General features: G+C 41.3%; 1 protein-coding gene across 2 annotated transcripts in view; it reads right to left on the bottom strand.

Annotated features, from left to right (window-relative positions):
* Positions 1-362: 362 nt before the first annotated feature.
* Positions 363-16,550, bottom strand: part of LONRF2 (LON peptidase N-terminal domain and ring finger 2) — a 37,414-nt gene continuing 21,226 nt past the window's right edge. The window contains exons 6-12 of one of the 2 annotated variants that reach the window (XM_061459667.1): positions 12,784-12,880; positions 12,357-12,471; positions 10,996-11,117; positions 10,010-10,168; positions 6,707-6,869; positions 4,621-4,770; positions 363-4,267 (exon numbers count right to left, since the gene is read on the bottom strand). In XM_061459667.1, coding sequence (XP_061315651.1) covers positions 4,109-4,267; positions 4,621-4,770; positions 6,707-6,869; positions 10,010-10,168; positions 10,996-11,117; positions 12,357-12,471; positions 12,784-12,880 — 965 coding nt within the window. In that variant the 3' untranslated portion in view covers positions 363-4,108. The remainder of the gene's footprint in view (positions 4,268-4,620; positions 4,771-6,706; positions 6,870-10,009; positions 10,169-10,995; positions 11,118-12,356; positions 12,472-12,783; positions 12,881-16,550) is intronic. The other variant, XR_009744454.1, reaches the window with a different exon arrangement.

Below are 16,550 nucleotides of genomic sequence, written 5' to 3'. Positions count from 1 at the left end.
CATGCCCAGGGCCTTGGTGTGAAACACTGCCTCCATCTCACAGAGCATCCTGAAGGTACTTTATACCACTGGGCTTAGTCAAGCACCTGATGTTCTTAACCATAACCATATTTTTTCAGAGTCTGTGCCCTGGGGCCGGTCAGGTCACACTTTGGGCTAAAAAAATTCGCAATCCAAGAAGGTACAAGAGGAAAAGCCCACTGCATGACCTTCCCCCACTTTTGTTGCATCCCACTCCTGGCTATCTTCCATCCCACCTCTGCTGAGGGCTCCTTACCTTCCCCGCGTTTCAGACCATATTTACCACAGGTCTAGGTCATATAACTCTCATAGAATGATAAAGCTTTCCCACAAACTCACTCTTATAAATTCAAACTGTTTTATTCCAAATATCACATAAATTAAATACATTTTCCATGAATATTGCAAATATACATGAAATGAACATTGCAGTTTTTAAAAAAAGTTTTGGCTTTGCTTATGCAACAAGAAGTGCCAAATGTGGTTAGAACATGAACTCCTGTATTTACTAGATACAAAAAGGTGCAGATTAATAATTTATATTTATACATATGTACACACTCCATTTCATAACTAGCTTTAAAACAGTAAAAAATGGTTTCAAGTTTATCTACATTACTCGTTTAAATCTGGTCAGAAGCCCCAGATAAGAGTTGATACAATCATTTCACAACTGCAAAATTAAGGCGCTACCAAAATACCAGTTCCACTAGTGTAAAATGTAACAGGAATAGAGAGTGTACAGCTTTCTATTTATCAATTTAAAAGTGGACTGGAGAACGAGGAAAAAGGAGCAGTAAGAAACATGACAAGATCTACAGGTTAGAAGTACAAAGAGATCTCGATGACTATCAAATGAACATATTAAAATACAGTAGATAAAAGGCCTCAGTGGCAAACAATTAGTATGCTTCTGAAAGACAAAAAAAGGTTAAAATATATATATCATTTTGTAGCTTGAAGCTCTACAGGTGAACAATAGGTGTAGAGGTAGAGGGATTTTTTTTTTTTTCTTTTTGGCCTCTTTATGATGTATAAAGAAGGGCCACATTCACCACAGTGAAAAGACTCATCATATATCCCAGCATCCTTGCTTGGACAGCAAGCAAGAAAAGTGTAATGAGCTAGAAAGGCAACAAATCCTGTCTATCTCTTTCAGGAGCTCAGCTCCAGTGCTTCCACATATACCCTGGCGGTAAGTTACACCTAAGCAAGATCAGCCGTAACATAGACATTTCCTCTAGAGAGGAACAAGACAGCTAGCTTCTCCCATGAGGTACTAATGGATGCTGCAGAGATTATATGGCAGAGATAATTTGGTAACAATGAAATTGGTACTTTCCCTTAGAAAGCAAGTACCACAGGGCAGTGGTGATTTTTTTTTTTTTCCTTTTTATTATTTATTAAAGCTTTGCTATTTGATCAGCATTCCATGTTTTGGAAGAAATGTCAGCTTTGGGCTGCTAATGATTATTTGCATCCATACACAGACAATTCCTATGTTACCATTTATCCAAAACATCAGCCACTGAAATGTATACCACAAACCGCTTTAAATCTTGACTAAAAAAAATCCCTCTATTGTTCAGCTTTCTCTTTAATAGCTATCATTCCATTAATGATGCAGGCCTTCATGAACACAGCAATGTCACTTTCCATGTAGAATGTGTCTTTACACATTACAGAACAGCAGTAAACAACCTCTCTTGTTCCATAGGGTTTCCTCTCAGAAGTACCTCAAAAGTAGATATCTTGAAAAATCACTTTTGCAAAGAAGAATATTCACATTAGTTACCCAGGCAAAGCCAAGAAGACACTAACTAGCACCTTGATTTGTTTTTTTTTTTTTCTTAAACGCACTCCTATATGTAATTAAGCACATGTAAGATCAGGGACCAGCAATACACAAACACCATCAGCATCCCCTTGCAGCTAAACTAGTAATACTCAAAACTAGGCCAGACACACAAAAGAGCAAGATGAGCGACACCAGAAGAAATACACAGCATAGAAAGGCATGGGAAGAACAGGCAGCTGAACAGAAAGGATAGTAACATGAAATACAGTCCATCTTCTGGTCTGAGAATTAGTTTTTGAAACCACCCTTCGGTAGCTCAGCTGACAGTAGGCCGAAAGCCTACTGACTTCCTCCCCCATATACAGAACAATTCCTTAATACTTCAGTGACTTCCTCTTCATCACTTTCAAATCCTGAAGGAAATGCATTCAACTTACACTTTGTGTATTTTGGTGATGGTAGCAAAACTTGCAGAAGGCTACTGTAGAGGTTATGACATCATTGGTTGTACGTTAACACACTTCACAATTCAGAGAATATACTTACAAACTATTTAAATAGAAAAGGCGTATTCAAGATAGAGGCAGTTACAGTACATTCAGGGTATGTTACAGAAACCATTTGTGGTAGCCATTTGCTGAAAGGAAAAAAAAAATCTGTATTATTTGTTTCCCAGACCACACAGGTTACAACTACAATACCCAAAGAGAGCAGGTAATAGATCTCAATCACTGCATTTCAATGCAGTCTTCCTCCAGAGCTCATGTGCAAAGTGGAAAAAAAAAAATTAAATACATCTTCATTGACAAATAAGGACAAAATAACTAAAAAAGAAATCAGGCACTTTGACCATTTAGGTAAACAGCCATTTCTTCTTCCCAGACTTCTCTGCACATGAACAAGCGTTTATATTGGTCTTGCTATGCTTGCAGCACATGGAGATTCAAGTCAACTTTTTTCCCTGTTGGTAATATCAGTTCTGCTTATAGGAAACTATGCCAATTGAATTGGTAACACTGTGAGTTATTTCATTGGCAGTGAGCAAATGTTGATCATTTGACTGACAAGCGATCAATTTAATAGCTATCAAAGGTAGATATTAACAAAACAATACATTAAAAAAATAATCAAGAGACAAATGAAGGTTAACACCTGACTTAAGCTTGCATTGAGACTTGCCTTTATAGGTTCGGTTTGTGCCTCTTTTCATGGTGTTATTGTGGACTGATTTCCATCACATACAGCAACTGGTACTAAACTACAATACTTTTGGTTTGAAACACGTTCAGTAGAGATCACCCCAATGTAAGGGAAGTTGGCATGACAGTGCAGGAGGAGGGAGATGGAAAACTCCCAGCATTTCATCCTTGCTGATCCCACTCGCAGAGCAGGTGTTCAGAGTAAGCTGCAGCATGCCTCCCTCATAGTTGGGGTGAAATCATTATTTCACAGCAGCGTTCATCATACTTTAGGGAGCCAGTTTGATTTGAATTTAGCAGTAAGACCAGCTGGGATTACTTTGATTTTCCTTTTCAAATAAACCAAAGTACACCTTTCCAAACATTTTGTACATACTAAATCTGCTACAACACATAAATCACAACATGAGGGATTACCTAAGGCTACTAAATAGTGTACTTATTCAGTAGCTATTATTCTTTCAGATAAACATCCTCAGATGCTTTGACCACGAACAGCTTGATACTGTTTTCCTCACAAACTGCTATTTGCTGAAGAGAGAGATGCAGGTGTATGACAGACTGCCCAGCAATTCACTAACAGAGCATACTGTAGGCTACAGTCTTCATGCATACTTCTGCCAGGCAGCGTAACTTCTCTTCCATCCACTACCTTCAAGAAAGTCTAGGAAACACCTCTTCAACCCACTGTCCGGTTTCCTTTTTCTACCAAGCGAAAATCCAAACACATGCAGGCCAATGGTGCTACTCTAGTACTTAACTCTCTTGCAGGCTAGAAACATCAAATCTATTCGTAGTACTCTGAAGCAACTATCCGCATCCATCAACTACACTCTAAGCGTAGCAAAGCTTTGTAGAGGCTCAGATTTCACCAGGGCAACAGGAGAGAGTGCAAGGTTTGGCGAATACCCAGGACAACAAACCAATGCCATCGATGGATGCAGGACGCAGTCAGAAAGGGCTGTTCCTTTTTTGAAGGAATCTTTAAAAAATAACAAACCAACCCAAAAACAACCCCTCCCCCTTTGCCCTCCCCCAGAACAACCTGTTGTGAGATGTTTTGGGTGTTCACTCACAACTGAAGTACATGTTATCTGGGTCTTTTGCGAGTCACAAATATCAGTACGCGTCTGATGGCAATAAGACGATCTTTAAGGGAGGTCATAGCCAATATAGCCAGCTGAGCTCTGTTTTCCAGAGGCAACACTGCCAAGAGCCACCAGTACCAGGCAGGACCACTGGGGTTGCTCTGCAAAAGGATGGAAAGACATGCAATTATGTATTCACTGTCACTACTTCATGAAGAACACCACCTTCCTTCCCACCCTCTATCTGCTAAGAAAGTCACCACAAAACAGTTCAAGCAACAACTAAGCACTTAACTTCAGGTGCTCTCCTTGTCTGCATATACTATTAAGACTGATCTCTTCAGATATCAACTTACACTGATACATTGCTTTCCATTCTTCATACTAATAGACCAAAATTGAGTAAGTAAGAGTTTAGAATGTAAAAAAAGCACAGCAAAAACCTGTCAGAAAATAGTTTTGTATAAAAATGCTGCGATAGAATAAGGCTGCGTAAGTAGGAAGGTTTTATTACCTGTGGCTCTGGTTCTTTTCCTGGCATGGACCCAAAATGATTGAGAATTTGCACTTTCATATTGTCTTTGAGAGAAGTAAACCAGGCAACAGCTTGATCATAAACTGAATCATGAAGGCGGACAAGTTCTTCATATTCTGGTCCTTCAACCTTATTGTTAAAAGAAGAGAGATGGAACAAAACATGATTGATACCATGGAGTCCATGCTCCTCCAGAAAAAAATAATGCAGTAACTACAGCTGTTCAAATGTCCTTATCTAAGCAAACTGTACCCAAGTCTGATTTCAAACCTGCAATGCTGGAGTCATTTTACCCTCCCCATGGCGTTGTGAATTGACATTTCTTGAAGTAGTTACTGCCTTATTAAAATCCACTCCTAAATGCTGGCAGAGCAGAAATCTGCTCTCTAATCCTAGGATATCATATTAATCATCTCAAAAAACAAACCTCGAGTCCCTGTGACAGAAGGACCTCTGAATACTGGTATACTGTCTGGCAAAATGGAAGAAACACTATTGCCACTGAACACAGAGATAAGGGGTCCACAGCCCTCAGAGACCAGCAGTATTTTATACCAGCGTTAAAGCCATGGAAGGGCAGCCAAAGAGGAAGACGAGAAGGAGGGCAGACACCCAAGCAGGCAGGAAGCAGGGGAAGTGGTTGCTTTCCCAATACCAGGAATGGCCATTAAAAAAAAAAAAAACAAACCCCTCACTAAGGCAAAGTGTTTTAGTTGCACAGGCCTGTTGGTTAACAGGAAAGACAAAAAAACATAAGGAAAAAACCCACTACGAATTGGCAAGCTGCGGTTTTTTTGGTTGGTTGGTTTGGTTTTTCTCCCTATAATCTGTACATACCAATGGTGTGATTCACCTGTGCTACTCAGATGCACATCTCAGATAACTGCTCTGGACGCCCTTCACAGCTGAGAACAGCCAGCTCTAGAGGGCAATTAATCTCATCTTAAGGTAGGTATCTAAGAGCAGATAAAACAGGCAGCTTGGACTGAGACTTCTCACCAGCCGATGTAACACGAATATAGGGTGCTGAACACGGACATCAACCTCTCAAGTGAGACAAGGTAGATCTCACTAATTATGAAGAGGTGGGTCTTTGGCACCATCCATAAGCAATGCCTGGCTACCTGTGGTTCACCACCCTTCACAGCAGAGCCCACACTCTGGGCAGACTACCTACTCCAACCTTTGGCAGTGGAAGGCATGTCCATGCAATCTGCCTTTTGTGCCCTGACAAATAACTGCATCACCCTGCACAGGTTAGAAAAGCCCTACTAAGACTTTACAGACTTGCACTTCAACTATGAGAGCATGCTGAAGAACTATATGACCAGACTGGACTTCATCAATTGGCAGGAGATTACTACTAAACTCAGTATTAAGAGGGATCAGGATTTTACAGACATGCTCTGAAGATGATCCAGGAAGTCATCATTAAGCATGGCCAAAAATTCACCCTTTGGACAACACCTGTCACAAGCACCTCACTTGATGCAGGTGAAGAGAACTTGTTTTTAAAAACTACTCCCCTCTCTGCATTTCTTTGCTCTCAGCCAGCTCTGATGGATGCTTGTACAGACACGGTTAACTACATGTCACTAAGATCTCATTTTAAGAGAGAACTCCCACTTTTGTTTGAGGACCTGTTCTGTAAATGAGAGCTCGGAGGTCATATGAAGTCTGTCAACTGTCTGTTCAGTGTAAGAAGAGAACAGTCGGTTCTCTAACAACAGGCATATGTGCTCTTAAAAGGGTTTCAAGTCCCTGCCAGTTTTGTATGTTACTCTGACCTCATCCACACATCATGACAGACCTCAGCACCTGAGTCTCAGCAGCTACTTCGAGATCCATGAAGGGAGTGTTAATACTTCAAGCAGAAGTAAGGTTAGAAAGGAAGAAAGGGAAGGAAGAGACAAAGTTTGTTCCATGTTTTTTTTCAAAACAGAGCTTTAGTAGTTATAATATTGGTTTAAAAATAATGCACAGCTAGCTTGAAATGCAATAAGGAAAGGCTATTTAAGTGAATCCAGCAATACATGGGTATGAATAACTTTGCACCATAGATCACCTTTTTATCTTCAAGATACTCGATGTTTGCTGTGTTATATCCATCTCGCTGGCCATGGCTTAAGACCCTAAAACGACGGACACCAACTGTATCAACAACTGAGCGTCCATCAGGAAAAAACTTTACGTCCCTGATCTCTAATATACAGCCATGATCTGCAAATCTGAAATGACAGAAGGGCATAAAAGTGGAAGTCATCAACAAGTGTTTATAGACATCAGGAAAAATACTGGGCCTAAGTCACCACTTCTTATATGAATGAGGAACCTACTTTGGTGACAATACATTCCTGCTCATTCACGTAAGCCACACAACCCCCACCCTTTCTGCCTTCCCTCAGAAGTCTAGGGCAGCAGCATTTTCAGAGTGTATTTGTGGGGCAGGAGGGTTGGGAAGGGCCAGAAAAATAAATGAAGCATGTTTTATGCTGGGAGTTGCCAGCTGTTTGTGGCAAATTCACCTGGTTTGCAAAAAAAACAAGATGGGTAGAGACACCATATGGAGGTCCAGGAACAAATGCAGGGCTAGGAGGACAGTACCCCTACGCCGAGCTTTAAGCAAGAAGACTAAAGGCTTTAGAAGGAAAAGGCCTCTATGCCGCAAGATTTTTCTTGCCGTTGTTTCCTTCAAGTTAAATAAAACAGATTAGGAAAAAAAGAAAAAAAAAAGGGTAAAACCAAAAACCAGATTCAAAACCACAAAACAAAAAAAAAACACCCCACTAAAACACACCAAAAATAACCCTTTTTAGAAAAACACTTTTTATCTATTATATTTAAAGTAAGCAGAGGTTTTAATCACATCCTGGAAACAAGCAGGTAACAAGTTCTTGCTTTAAATTATCAGGCTTACCTACTCTACATTTGTACTGTACTGAGTTCACTAGAGAGGCTGACCGCACAATGACTTCACCACAATACATTGATTTGTCAGCATCTGCAGCCCTGAACCTCAGCTTACTGCTAAGCAGGACAATACACTGTATCTAGTCTCATCTCAAGATATCAAATCCCCACAGGATATGATGTTTCATCAGGGAAATGCTTGTTTTACCAGGGCTTGGCCATTTCTTAGACTGGAATGGTGAAAAAAAAACAATGCTTGCGGGGAAATGACCCCTGTTCCTACTCTACCAGAAATCCTGGGTTTGGAAGCAGGGGGTAAAAAAGCTCACCGATGTGAACAACTGTTCTCTCTTGGCCATTGTGCAGAACAAACTGAGGAAGAGCAAGAATACAACTGCACACAGCTAAGCCCTGGCTCTCTCTGTACCAGTGGGATTACAAAAAGCTAATTTATTACAGCAATATTAGACTAAATATTATTTAAAAAGCTACATGACAATTGTTTTACATTAATGATTTTAGTGACATTCATACCAAAATTAGAAATTAATCTAGCGGCAGGTTTTTTTTTCGTCTTTCTTTGAGAAGTTACTTTGGGACAGAAAGTTACTTTAATCAAAGAGAGACAAGAAAGCACCTGGAGATAGGCATAAAATGAACCAACACATTAAAAGCTAATTTTCTTCTCCCAGTTTTAAGTTAAACTGGAGAAACAAAACAGAGGAAGTTAATGAATTGACCATGTCTTGTCACTGTGTTTTTCAAGGGAAGTATGTATCCACGTCTTGGTAGATGAGGCAAAACAAGTTTCCCCACTTTTTGTATTCCCAGTTGATTTTGCAATTTTGAACAAACAGAATACCATCTTTACTTGTGTAAGAAACTACAGCCGCCTGCCAGGTGTCTCCAGATGAAGGCTTCCTGTGCTTCAGTGTTTGACTTAAGTTACCATGCTTAAAAAGTTTAATTATTTTGGTAACTCAAACCAGACAAAATATAAAAACCTAACTGCAGTGGCTGCATTTTAAAGTACCCTTTATGACACTATCTAATAAACCAAATTCTTGTGGTGTTTTGGTATTGTAACCCCATGGCCCTCTGTTTTGGACCTGACTCTAAGGAAGTCTGGCTCTTTCACAGGCTTTCACAGATGCGACGGGAGTCATTTCTGATGTCCTAGGGTCATACTCTTACAATCAATTGCTTCCAGAAAACTGGTAACAGTCCTGGAAGGGACTATGGAGCATCACTGCTGGATGGAACCTGAACTCCACTGAGTGCAGCACTGACAGCACACCAACTGGCATGAAGCACAGCCAGAGCTGACTGAAAGCTGTAGCACCTCCTGTTCTTACTGCCACCGGTCAATCCCCATTATGACTGCCCTTCTCTCAGCTCCACTGATGATAAACCACAAAAATGCAGCTTCTGAGGATGCCTAACATGTTCTTAAAAATTCCCATGCTCGTCATCCATTCTACAGTCTGCACCATGCCAACATATCTTCTGACGTCAGCAACTACCTACTGCATCTCTCTTAAGACCACCTCTTTTTTTCCCCATGAGCATCTCCTTATCCCCTTGACCCAAAAAAACCTTCCAACCCAAACCATTCTAGGATCAACCAATCATCTAGGATCAACCCAAACCAATCATAGGATCATTCTGATCCTATGATTCTGGGACTTAAAAACCTGAGGGCTTTCACAGAATCGCAGAACAGTCTAGGTTGGAAGGGACCTTTAATGGACATCTAGTTAGTCTCTGCATGGGGAGTTAGAAACACGTCAGTGTCAGAATTGACAAAAATTAATTAAAGGTAAGATCATATAGAAAGACAGTGTAATCCAGTCACTGCTTAGACATTGCAACACAGCAGTAAAGACAAACATCAAAATTCAACATTCAGCAGCAAAACAGACTTCTCAGCCAAGGTTATACTTTGTCTCATTCAGAAAAGCTATGGCAGGTTTGGCTGGTTGGGGCTTTTGTGTTTGCTTGTTTGGTTTTGTGGTTTGTTGTGGTTTTTTTTTTTGGGGGGGGGTGTCTTCTTTTGGTTTTGTTTGTTTGTTTTCCTTTTCTTTTTTTATATATATATATATATTATTTTTGTTTTTTAAAACTGAGTAGACAGAGAAGCAACTTTATCCAGACAGTCAGCTTTCACTAGAATAAACAAGATAAAAAGCTTTCCAACCACACAGACAATTAAGTGCTATTTTTGGAGTCTTTAGTAGCAGGATGAGTTGTGCTCTTGCTATCCAACAGAGGAGCAATAAAAAAATACATCTGTGTCAAAAGGAATGTTTAAGATACAGAACTAAAAAGCCAGCAAGCTTAGCATTAGGACTGAAAGGAACCATAGTGGTTTGGGGAGACAAGTATACTGTGCTGTAGTACTCCATGAGCATCACAACAGCCTCTTCAACAATAAGATGTCCTCTGCTCATCTTCTTACCCTTTTAATTCATCAGCTAAGCACATGCCAAATTGCTTGGTACCAGTTTCCATGCATCTTCTTATCATTAGCCGGTAACGAGGTTCAAAGACATGGAGTGGGCAAGGGATGGTAGGGAAGGCCATGGTACACACGAAGATGGGAACATCTTTATTCAAACTGTAAGGTAATTGTTAAAAAGAAAAAAAAAGTTCAGCTATTTTCTGGGTACTGCCCTATTCAGCATAAACCCTTAATGTAACAGAGATTCCAGTGGTTTCCTTAGATTCATCCCTCAGAAACGTGTATCTGGTCAAGGTTTGTCTTTTTTACAAGACAAACATATTTCAGGACTCTTGTCTGTTTAATGTATTAAGGAAACAATCCCTCTAATCTACTTTCATATAGGAAAAATCAGGAAACTATAGACGATTTCTCAAATATGTACATACCACTACATCCAGCTTAAATACACAAGGCAACATTTTGGTGATAACCTTTTGCAGTAATGCAGTACCTAAGAACTCGCCATGCTCAAAACAAGATGGTAGGGAATTCCCAAGCTCAGTTAAAGCCCTTTAATTTTGAAGAAGCCCACTAATCCAGTTAATTTTTTTCAAGCTTACTTGTATGTTTTTTGTTTCTAGTTGAGTTGTAGTGTAGTAGTCACAAATCACTGACAAATCTGGATCCTTGAACTTCTCCTGACCTGAGGTACAGCCCATTTATAATTTGAATTCTACCCCCAGAAAATCCTCATTATAACTGTGTGTTTATCCTGTTTCAGAGGAAAAAGCAATTATATTTTAAGAATACTGTTGTGCCTCTCTACTATTCAAGCATATTGTTGCAAGTTTATCTGCAACAAACATGTTGAAAATACTAAACATCTGGCAGGTTCATTTACAAATTCATTCATTCTGTGCATTTTCATAAGCAAATGAAGCAGTAATTTAGATTCAGAAACAAATTTTCTAACAGCTGTCAGGATGAAAAAGAGCACCTACTTTGACAATTCCTTCATTTCTTCCTCATAAACTTTCTTCCTTTCAGATAATTCCTCTGGCAAGTAACGGACGATCAGCTCTTCTGTAAGGATGGTCTTCTTGTAAGTTCGGCTTGCCAGAAACTGCAAAGAATAATCAACTCTTAAGTCTGATAAGACGACAGGTAACATCTCTTCCTCCCAACCCACCCCCTTCCTAAGGGGAAACAGCTCGTTAGTAAGGATTGTACTGATTCCTCCTCCTTTGAAGCCTTCCACTTCAGGATAAACTTCACTCGAAGTTTCATCGTGACTGCACTCCAGTGCCCATCTGACTATAACCCCGTGCCCTTTTTTCTGGCAGAAGCTGTACTAACAGCAACATAAGACAGGCCCTCCTCATCTTTGCAGAAGATCTATATGTTCTTTTCACCTAGAACTGCCAGGTTACTGTTAAGAAGTACTCCAAGTACAAGACACCTTATTCCTGCTGGAACAGAAGTGCTAACCAAGGAGTAAGCATTCCTTGCTCACCCCAGGTAGATACAAACTGGAAATGTGGTATGAACAAGGCTACAGCTGGGACTCCCAGGCGTAAGACCGGTGCGATACTGGAAGTCTCTCTTCTTTTAAGCACCAGTAAACCTCACTTGTCTTCCAAGGAATGGCGAAAAAAATTCTGAAGCAAGTAAGATCTGTGCACAGCTTTATGCTGTGATACTATTGTGTTGTTCTGGTTTCACAGAAATACAGAATAGTTCAGTTTGGAAGGGACCTTTAAGGGTCATCTAGTCCAACACCCCCTGCAATAAGCAGAAGCATCTTCAACTAGATCAGGTTGGTCAAAGCCCCGTCCAACCTCTTCGGGCAACCTGTTCCAGTGTTTAATCACCCTGATTGTAAAAAGTTTCTTCCTTGCATCCAAATTTACCTTTGTTTATTTTAAACCCATTACCCTGCGTGCTATCACAACAGGCTCTGGTAAAAAGTCTGTCCCATCTTTCTTATTATGCCCCTTTAAGTATTGAAAGGCTGCAATAAGGTCTTCCTAAAGCTTTCTCTTCTCCAGGCTGAAAACCACAAACTCTCTCAACCTGTCCCTATAGGAGAGAGGTGCACCAGCTCTCTGATAATTTTCATGTCCCTCCACTGGACCTGCGCCAACAGGTCCATGTCTTTCCTGTGCTGCAGACCCCAGAGCTGAACGCAGTACTCCAGGTGGAGTCTCACCAGAGCAGAGTGGGAGAATCACCTCCCTCCACCTGCTGGACACACTTATTTTGAAGCAGCTCGCACGTAGAGCACACAAAATCCCCCTATAAATGCTTGAAGAAGAACACAGCATTGTGAATTCCTTGTTAATTGGGGCAAGGACATACTTACTTCTGACAGCTTTTCTTTGCAGAGTGGGCAATGTGGATTATGGTCAAGGCAACGCTCAAGGCATTTGAGGCAAAAGGTGTGTCCACAAGGAGTGGTAACAGGTTCATAGAACAACCTGAACATGAAAACACGGAACAGAAAAGCTAAGCTGCGCACACAGACAATGCAGATTCCCAAACTAGAAAGGAGTGACTAGACTTAGCCATCTCTTACATTCCTGCTTTTGTACATTGCACAGGTGAGTTGTATCTAAGGATATAAAAACAGTTTTCATTTTTAAAAGTGGCAAACAATGGACAAAACCACAGTGTAAAGACTCACCAGATGAAAGGTTCAGCAAAAAGGAACAGAGTAATGATTTAGACATTCTCTGGCCAGTTTCCTTCTGACACCATGAAAACCATTTTCAGAAGCTACAAAGGCTTACCTCATGCAGAGGGAACACTCAAAGTCCGATGCATCCACCAGAGTTGTTGGTACTTCATTTGAAGTGATGGTGGTGTTTTCAGGTAAAACATCTGCATCTTAAGTAAAGAAGACAATCAGAGTCAATGAGTATTACTGCAAATTCAGATGCTGTTTCATAGAATCACAGAACAGTTAGGGTTGGAAAGGACCTTAAGATCATCTAGTTCCAACCCCCCTGCCATGGGCAGGGACACCTTACGCTAAATCATATCACCCAAGGCCTCGTCCAACCTGGCCTTGAACACTGCCAGGGATGGAGCATTCACAACCTCCCTGGGCAACCTATTCCAGTGCTTCACCACCCTAACAGGGAAGAATTTCCTCCTTATATCCAACCTAAACTTCCCCTGTTTAAGTTTTAACCCGTTACCCCTTGTCCTGTCACTACAGTCTCTAATGAAGAGTCCCTCTCCAGCATCCCTTATAGGCCCCCTTCAGATACTGGAAGGCTGCTATGAGGTCTCCACGCAGCCTTCTCTTCTCCAGGCTGAACAACCCCAACTTCCTCAGCCTGTCTTCATACGGGAGGTGCTCCAGTCCCCTGATCATCCTCATGGCCTCCTCTGGACTTGTTCCAACAGTTCCATGTCCTTTTTATGTTGAGGACACCAGAACTGCACACAGTACTCCAAGTGAGGTCTCACAAGAGCAGAGTAGAGGGGCAGGATCACCTCCTTTGACCTGCTGGTCACGCTCCTTTTGATGCAGCCCAGGATACGGTTGGCTTTCTGGGCTGCAAGCGCACACTGAAGCCGGCTCATGTTCATTTTCTCATCAACCAACACCCCCAAGTCCTTCTCTGCAGGGCTGCTCTGAATCTCTGCCCAACCTGTAGCTGTGCCTGGGATTGCTCTGACCCAGGTGTAGGACCTTGCACTTGGCATGGTTAAACTTCATGAGGTTGGCATCAGCCCACCTCACAAGCGTGTCGAGGTCCCTCTGGATGGCATTCCTTCCCTCCAGGGTATCAACCGAACCACACAGCTTGGTGTCATCGGCAAACTTGCTGAGGGCGCACTCAATCCCACTGTCCATGTCAGCGACGAAGATGTTAAACAAGACTGGTCCCTGAGGGACGCCACTCATTACTGGTCTCCAGCCGGACATTGAGCCATTGACCACAACTCTTTGTGTGCAGCCATCCAGCCAGTTCTTTATCCACCGAGTGGTCCATCCATCAAATTGATGTCTCTCCAATTTAGAGACAAGGATGTCGTGTGGGACAGTGTCGAACGCTTTGCACAAGTCCAGGCAGATGACATCAACTGCTCTACCCCTGTCCATCAGTTCTGTAGCCCCATCATAGAAGGCCACCAAATTGGTCAGGCAGGATTTCCCCTTAGTGAAGCCATGCTGGCTGTCACCAAGCACCTTGTTGATTTTCATGTGCCTTAGCATGCCTTCCAGGAGAATCTGCTCCAAGATTTTGCCAGGCACAGAGGTGAGACTGACTGGTCTGTAATTCCCTGGGTCATCCATTTTCCCCTTCTTGAAAATGGGGGTTATATTTCCCTTTTTCCAGTAATCGGGAACTTCACCTGACTGCCATGATTTCTCAAATATGATGGCCAGAGGCTTTGCAACTTCATTCACCAGCTCCTTCAGGACCCGCGGATGGATCTCATCAGGACCCATGGACTTGTGCATGTTCAGATTTTTAAGATGGTCTCAAACCAGTTCCTCTCCTACAGTGGGCGCAAGGTCTTCATTCTCACAGTCCCTGCATCTGCCTTCCAAGACTTGGGTGGTGTGGTCAGAGCCTTTGCCAGTGAAGACCAAGGCAAAGAAGTCATTCAGAACCTCAGCCTTCTCCAAAGTTGTTTAAGTTGGTTTTCCATGAAGAACCCAATTTCTCTCTTTTCTTTTTCAAAGTTCTGTTCAAAACAAACATATTTTCCATCCAAGTTTTAGAGTTTCTGGCAGGAAATCTTCTGGAGAGCAGAGAATGATGTTTATAGCCAGAGAAAGCACTTTAGGCTGAATACTCATGATTTGCTTCTCCAAAGTTTTTTTGTTGGTGCTTTTTTTAAAGTCTATTTTTTAAAACACTCTGCTATTGCTTTCCCACCACCATCACCACTCCCACATCAGCCAGGCCAGATGTTTTAAAGTACATTAAGTCCAGAATTTAATTTGTTTACACACAGTCAAACCATTTCATCAGTGTTTATTATAGATTTCTCAGCATGGGTAATTTTTCTTACAAGTATAAAAAAAAAGGCTTAAATTCTTCTAGACCAGGCTGCTGTGCAAATCCCAGGTTTCAGACAGCTTAAAGTTTAAGGACTACTGAGCTGCATTAGCTGATACTGATTTCACTAGCTCAGTACTCTGCAAACCTGGAGGCAAAATACATCACTCAAAATTCTGCCGACCCCGTTTTTTGGGATGTATATATATATCCCTGTAGTTAACATGCTTTAAGCGTATGGGCTTCAAACTTCGCAGCAGCAGCAGCATTTAAGCTCGAGAGCTATCAGCTTGAGCTTCTGTTGGCATTTATACAAGCAGACTTTGCAACTTCTTTTAAAATCCACATCTTTGTTGCTCAGAGATGAGTTGCAACAGAGATATGAATGCTGCCTCCATGTCCTTTTTATTAAACATATTATTCACTGTTAAAAAAAGCTCAGCTTTTCATGTTAAGATAGAACACTAGGATGTTTTGTTAAAGTATAACTTATGCTCAGCATCTGGTTTATCTCAAGCACAGATGGGACAGAGGAGAGGGTACTGGTGGTGTGTGGCCTACAAAGAAAAAACAGCATTATCTTTAACCTACATCTCACATGTTAGCATTTAGTAATAGCAAGAACCTAACTGTGTTAATTCTGCAAATAGTAACATGGCATTAGGATCTAGCACAGACCAGAAATTAATGGTTATGGGTAAAACACGATCTCTGGCCTTTGCTGTGAAGATACAAGCAGGTCAGATTTCACAATCTATTTACTGAGTCTGCAGTTCACAGACAGGGTTTTTTCCTTCAAAACACAACACTGCACCAGCTACCACGAAGGAGAAAAATGACTGCTACTGCTGAACCCAGGACACAGCTACATAATCAAACACTGGCCACACACTGATCATTTGCAGAAGTGGCAGACAGACAGAAGCACTTGAAGAGTTTTCATATTGCCAGGCAGAAATCAGTTCTATCAAGGTGTGGGTTGGTTTTACTTTTTCCTTTAAGCAGAAAAAAACCCAGCATTTTCAAACTATTTCAATTAGCAGCATTTTCAAACTCCCTTTTAACCAATTACTTCGCTGCTCACTGCAATGTATTGCCCTCAGCATTTTTATCCTGAGTACTAAAACCACTCTGGAGGTCTTTGTTAGAAGCTTGAGCAGCATACCAAATGTAAGCACAGCTATCAAGTGACAGAAAACCAGGGGGCTTTTACCCTTTAAAAGGCTCCTTTGTTTGCTTGAAAAATTTCATGTAAAGTTGCATGTGACTGTTTCTGATGCCAGCTAAAGATTAGTTTCCAGGCTTACTGCATCTTTCCTTCATATAGAAAGACAATGAAGTTCAGCTATACCTCTGAGACCCAGAAAATGGAAATGGCACCAGCAACACAAAGACTAAACTGTTAGTGGATTACACACGGGAAAGGGACCATGTGGGAAAATAAAATACAGTGCTCATTTAATGAATTAAAACTGCTCTGGAATAAGGTAAATAGGCTGTTACGGCAGAAACAGACACACTAGACAACAAAATAT

Source organism: Pezoporus flaviventris, unplaced genomic scaffold, assembly GCF_033815535.1.
Source record: "Pezoporus flaviventris isolate CSIRO_AGI_PZ_B2104156 unplaced genomic scaffold, CSIRO_AGI_Pfla_v1 ptg000030l, whole genome shotgun sequence".
NCBI lineage: Eukaryota > Metazoa > Chordata > Aves > Psittaciformes > Psittacidae > Pezoporus > Pezoporus flaviventris.
This window is presented reverse-complemented; position numbering and strand designations above follow the sequence as displayed.